The sequence below is a fragment of the Syzygium oleosum genome, unplaced genomic scaffold (assembly GCF_021117445.2).
Source record: "Syzygium oleosum isolate NSW1041296 unplaced genomic scaffold, Sole_v2.1 Sole_v2.05, whole genome shotgun sequence".
NCBI lineage: Eukaryota > Viridiplantae > Streptophyta > Magnoliopsida > Myrtales > Myrtaceae > Syzygium > Syzygium oleosum.
The window spans coordinates 7,667,346-7,673,345 of record NW_026607489.1 but is presented as its reverse complement, the minus strand read 5'-3'; the positions used below and the strand labels follow the sequence as shown (position 1 = coordinate 7,673,345).

Below are 6,000 nucleotides of genomic sequence, written 5' to 3'. Positions count from 1 at the left end.
GTAAAATCCATAAACTAAAACTCAACATTCATCAACTAAGTGATAGTCTTGTCTCACTCTCACTTTGTCTGAATTGTCTCTCTATCTCTCATTCATGGTCTCGACTCTTAAGCTCATCGCCCATCGACTCACGGTCTCAACTCTCAACTCCCATCAAATCACGATTGCATTTCCGACCGTTTATCGCCTCCCTATCTCACTCTCGACCACCTCTATTTTCGTGAAGTTTGGTGGGACCGGTTCCATGGACCCACCTGGGAATCAGACCGGACGGGCGGTCAAGTTCTTGGGTGGATCCATAGAACCAATGGGCAATTCCCGGTTCCATGGTGGAAACTACCCACCCGAACCATATTCATCCCTACTTAACACAATTGTCTTTTTTGTGTGCTTTTTTGCACTCGACCATGTGACAATATGAAATGAAAATGTAAATAATAAAATACACATAGGTTATAAATATATTGTCCAGTAAGGAGTATCGCTTGTGTAAATAAATTTCACATTAGTTTAATTATTATAAGAAAATTTTAGTCGTCGAAGCAAATTAGAAATGTGTATCTTGCTAGATTAAAAGTGAAGATAAAGCAAATGAAAGACTTATCTTATTGCTACGACATTTATATATAATTTTAAGTATGCCTTATTTTGACTAATTGAACAAATTTTACCAAATAAATTTATCCCATCAGCGAAGAAAGCGCAATTATTAATAAATATAAGATAGTTGAAAAGAGTTATCTTTATAATTTAAACGGAGAACTGAAATAAATAAATATATATTACTCACAAAACACATTACTTATAATTTATAACACAGATAGAACCTGGGTAGACCCTATAACCGACCTTGAATCAGTGACAGGATACATTCTAGGTTTCAAAATATTTATAGTAGGTTCTCGATATAAAAAAAATTAGGAACTTATTTCGCTCACCCCTAATTTTAAAGGACAATTCAGTCCAATCAACTAGTAACCATTATGGCCATTTATATGTTTTACTCAATTTATTTGTAGAATCGATCGAATATCTTTGTTACTTGATATTTATTACTTAAAATGACCTATTTTTCGACTTATAAGCAATGAGTTTTGTGAGTAATATATACTTGGTTTTTCCATTTTTTCATTTAAATGGAAAAAAAAATGAGTCATTTTAACAGTCTTATATTTATTTTTAACTGTGCATTCTTCGTTGATAAGAATAAATTTATTAAGTATGATTTGCTCATTAGTCAAATAAGCCACACCTAAAACTATGAATAGACGTTTTAGTAATAAGATAAGTTTTAAATTTGTTTTATTTTCAATTTACTCTAGCGAGATAATATCTCTAATTTTTTCAATGATTAATTAATAATCAGACTTATGGACCTTATTCAAATTATCTAAAACATATCCATTTAGTAAGGCACGCGATATTTACTTATAACCTACATATATGTTTATTGTAAATTAAAAGGATTGCCATAAGCCCACTTGCTTTATCACTACGTGCTCGCCTCGTGGATGAGTTTTAAAGCTAAATTAATCTAATAAAATACAGAGAATCCACCGACCCAAAATAATAATAATAATAATAAAGAATCGTTTTAGCTGGGGAAATATTATTTCCTAAGCTATTGATTAGTTTCCTTTATACACCGTTTTACTTGCGTACGATCCGAGTACGAGGTTTCGCAGCCGAAGTTAGCTCTCTCACTCGGCAGATGCCGCAGCGACTGTGCGCGAGGCAGGAGCACCCGGCGGAGACCGAGTCCATGCGGTGCATGTCGGCGGAGCACGCCGACGCCGACGCCGACACGCGCAAGGAGTCCTACGAAGAGGCGAGCGAGACCGTGGAAGAGCTCGAGCGAGAAATCGAGCACTTGAAATCCAAGGTCGCCTCCTTGAGGTCCTGTTCTCCGACCGACCACCACCACCACCTCTCCGGACCCGGGTCCACCGACGTCGTCTTGGTCGCCGCCGAGGACGGCAACGGAGGCCCGTCGATGCCGGTGCCGGCTCGCAGGGCCGTCCTGGTGAGTATTGATTTGGTTGCTGGTTTTTTTTCGATTTGAATTTGGGGATTTTTCTTTGTTTTTGCTCTGTTATCCATTTAAATTTAAGATTTTTATTTGTTTTTTCTCTGTTCTCCCATTAAATTTGACTTTTTTCTCTGTTCTCCGATTAAATTAGAGATTCTTCTTTGTTATTTCTCTGTTCTCCGATTAAATTTGAGATTTTCAGAAGGGGCGAGAGGTTTAGTCAACAGTGGTTAAGCTTCAATTAGTTTGTAGTTGATTTGTGGGTGTTCAGATGTTCTGTTCCTGCTCCAAGTTCTAATGGTGGGCGTGTCTCATAGGGTGGTGTCTCGAATAAGTGGTCAATTACGTCATGGAGAAATTCTGGAATAATTCTTCGCGAAGGGAACACTTCCCTTATGAGTTTTATTTCAGTCATTGGACGACAAAGGGTGCGGAGAACCGCTGTAGAAGTCTTGATTTATGTTAAGTTGAGGCGCTTGACTGTGAACTGATGCCCAAATAAAGAGAGAAATGGAAGGAAAGATACTCTTTTGGGAGAAGAGAGCTTATAGTGGATGGTCTGAAAACGGGGTTGGTCAATTGTCTGGGTCGAGCTATTAAGGTTTCTACTCTCACAGCAGCTAGGAGTTATGAGAGAGTAAAAAAGTAAGGCTCATAGAGTATTTCCATAGAAGTTTTATGTTCGTTTGGCTCTTATGGGCATTCCTTTGAATAACTGCTACAGAGAAACGACCATTGTAACGGTAGTTTGTGCAGATAGATTTAAAGAAGGGAGACCTACGGAGAATTTGCACTTGGATTTTTAAGATGAGTTTTACGTGTTCATGAGAATTCGGTACTCGACATTGACCTGGGTGTGCTATCACAGTGGTTCTTTTGGCTTACTAGTTGACAGCCATCACTCTTTGCCCTTGCCACTTGAAGTCCGTGACAGGGTGGTAGTTTCAGTCTGAAATCAAAGGGTGCCTCCGATTAATGCTTCTGAGTTAGGGCTTGCATGATTAAATGCTTCCGATGCCTCCGAGGAGGCCTACATGATCCCTTTAATTGGCTCCCCATATTGAACTTTCATGCTGCCATATTCTTAAAGAACAGTACTTATGTTATTAATAGCTGAATAAAATCCTAGCCATCTCCTGCTCGTCAGGTTGCGTCGGTCAAGCCAGCCTTCATATTTCTTGTGCATGAGGATATCAAATAGAAGCCAGCCACTCTAGAATTGGCAACCATGTAAATATTACAAACTTCCCGTCATAAATGACCACGCTTGCCGCAAGATACTCTTCAGAGATGATTGGATAGAGTGTGGGGTCGTGTAAATGATTTACATAATCACTATCCTAATTGTTGTGTACTGGAGCTAAGCTAACCAATTAAAAAGAAACAACAATTATTCATCTTAGATTTATGCCTTTTTGTCCACTTTAATTTTATCGAGTGGGCCGCTACCAAACAAGTTCTGTTAGATCTCTTCTTTCCTCCTCAGCCAAGTCCTGATTAAATCAGCAAGAGTTCTAACCATATGTATTCGATTATCAATCTTTTGGTGATCCAGCCTAAAAAAAAAAGATGTTAGACCGCTTTTTTCTTTCGCTTCTGGCCTCAATAATTGCTTGGAGTGGTCTTGGTCTTCTCTCTTCTTGAGCCTAAACTTATGTTTACTTGAGTTTTCAAAATATGTTATGCCGAAGTTTAGGTGGATTAAATAGTTCTTGAGCGTATATAATCAGCATTATCAACTCAATATGAATTTATGCGATTCTTTACCTAGAGACTTGCTGTAAAATTCTGCCACTGTACATGTTTGTGGCCTGATATATATGATAGTAACGGGGGTTGCATTTTCTTTTGGAACTGCATGCTGCTAAGGATGCACCTATATAAGATATTTCCACTAACAGATTATGTCTTTTACTTGCTAGTCTGATGTTAAACTCTCTCTTAGGTTGATCTGGAGGTTTTTTTATTAGCTTTCTTCCATTCAGGCATTAGAAGTACATATCTTTGTTTGCTTGGACTGGTTTCTAAACCAGACAGATTCTCAATTTTATTTTACAGGTAATTGATTTCTCTTATTTGCTTGGAATGAGGCTTGTCGTGTTGAGTGGAATGTTAATTTCTATTTGACGTGACATGTTTAGTAATTGAGTTGCTGGATACTTCATTCATTATGACTCTTCCACAAGATTTGATTTAAGCAATGCTTGAGCCACCGGATATGCATTTGGCTTGCTTCTATGTACATTTCATTGGAGTTATCAGCTGAAAACACTGCACAAGCTTGAGTTATGGTCTTCCCCTTGGCATAGGGGACTTACGAGCATACATAGTTTTCATAATTTTTGTAATTGATAATGATAGCAAGGACATGTTTCAGACGCTTTGCTTGCATGCTCATAATATTCATATCTGGACTTCCTCCAATTTAGCAAACTCTTACTCATATAGATGTGATGCATGAACATCTCCTATCAAACTACCGAGTTTTCACACTGCAAGAATTGCGTTTTTGAATCCTCTTTAATGTTCTATTTTCAATCAGGCTAGCCGGTCCCCTGTATTTAAAGCAATGCTCGAGAATGAGATGGAAGAAAGCCGAAGCGGGACCATTAAGATAAGTGACATGTCATATGATGCCCTCCGGGCATTTGTTGACTATCTTTATGCTGAAGCAGGGCTCGATGAGCAAATGGTTTGTGAGCTCCTAATATTGGCCGAAAAGTACCAGGTGGAGCACCTTAAAGCTTATTGTGAGAAGTTCTTGGTATCCAAATTAAACTGGGACAACTCGATAAAAAATTATGCCTTTGCGCACCAGCACAAGGCGAAGGTTCTTCTTGAGGCCTCCTTGTCCTTAATCTTGGATAACATGGGTAAATTCCCAAAACATCCTAAATATCCAGAACTCGTTGAATTGCGCCTTGCGAACGAGATATACATAGCATTTCTTGCAAAGTGGTTTAATTGGTAACAACAAATCAGTGGTTGAATGTGTTTTCGATTTTCTGTTCTCACCTGATGGAATAATGAGTTTTAGATGACTTTTTTTTTCTTTTTTTGGTCTGTTTAGATGACTTTTATGTTTGGTTTGTTGATAGATCTCATTGCCTTTCTCTTAATGAGGATGCAATTTGAAGAGTTTTCAGATTCTATAGTAAACTTTTATTGAAGCAGAGTGCGCGCGCAATGTCATGACAACAGCTTGGTCTTACTCAATGATTGTTTGACGGATGTAAAAATGGGTTTTACAGGTTCCAATATGCTCTCTTTTTTATAGGCACAAACTCTCTATGGTGAAATCAGTCATGATGTTCACCTATACTATGATTTTACGGATAAGAGAGATTATATTTCAGTTTAGGGATTTTACGTTTGGGTTATCAAAATTTTTTTTTTTTCATCTGGGGTATATTGCAATTTGATTTTTTCAAAATGTATCACTGAATTTTGATTTCGTTCTCAATCAGTTTATTCGACCTTAGATATTTCGGCCAAAAACCAACCAACCCATAAATTTTTTTGGCTAGTGAACTTTCATGTGAGTTATGTGCAGAAGACATTAAAAAAAGTCAAGACAAATAATACATTTCAACTAATTGGTGTCTCCTAGAAAATTTACGTCCCTTCCATCTTTTATAATTTCGTGAACAATTTGCGCGAAGAGCATGATGTTTGACGAGATGAATTTTATTTGCTCCTGTCAGGGGCATCACCATTGTATATAATTGGCTTATCCATTTGAAACACAATTTGGCAATTGGGTCGATCTTGGTAATTTTTCAACATGTGGGTGACATGCAACTCTTGATAGTCCTTACGTGCATGCTTAGTTCGTGTTTTGAATGGATCGATAGGTAAGATCATTTATCACGTATCAAAAAGTATCTCATACATCAGACACATCTCGAATCATTAACCAAAGTTTAACTTGTTTTTTTTATCGAAAAAATTTAACTTGCTTAAACATTTGA

At 37.6% G+C, this 6,000-nt stretch overlaps 1 protein-coding gene across 1 annotated transcript; it reads left to right on the top strand.

The window, feature by feature from the left end:
- Window positions 1-1,641: 1,641 nt before the first annotated feature.
- LOC130134474 (BTB/POZ domain-containing protein At4g08455-like) lies at window positions 1,642-5,179 on the top strand. The gene is made up of 2 exons (XM_056311172.1): window positions 1,642-2,023; window positions 4,572-5,179. The coding sequence occupies exons 1-2, from the start codon at window positions 1,712-1,714 to the stop codon at window positions 4,998-5,000; spliced, it is 741 nt and encodes a 246-aa protein (XP_056167147.1). The 5' UTR covers window positions 1,642-1,711; the 3' UTR covers window positions 5,001-5,179.
- Window positions 5,180-6,000: the final 821 nt, after the last annotated feature.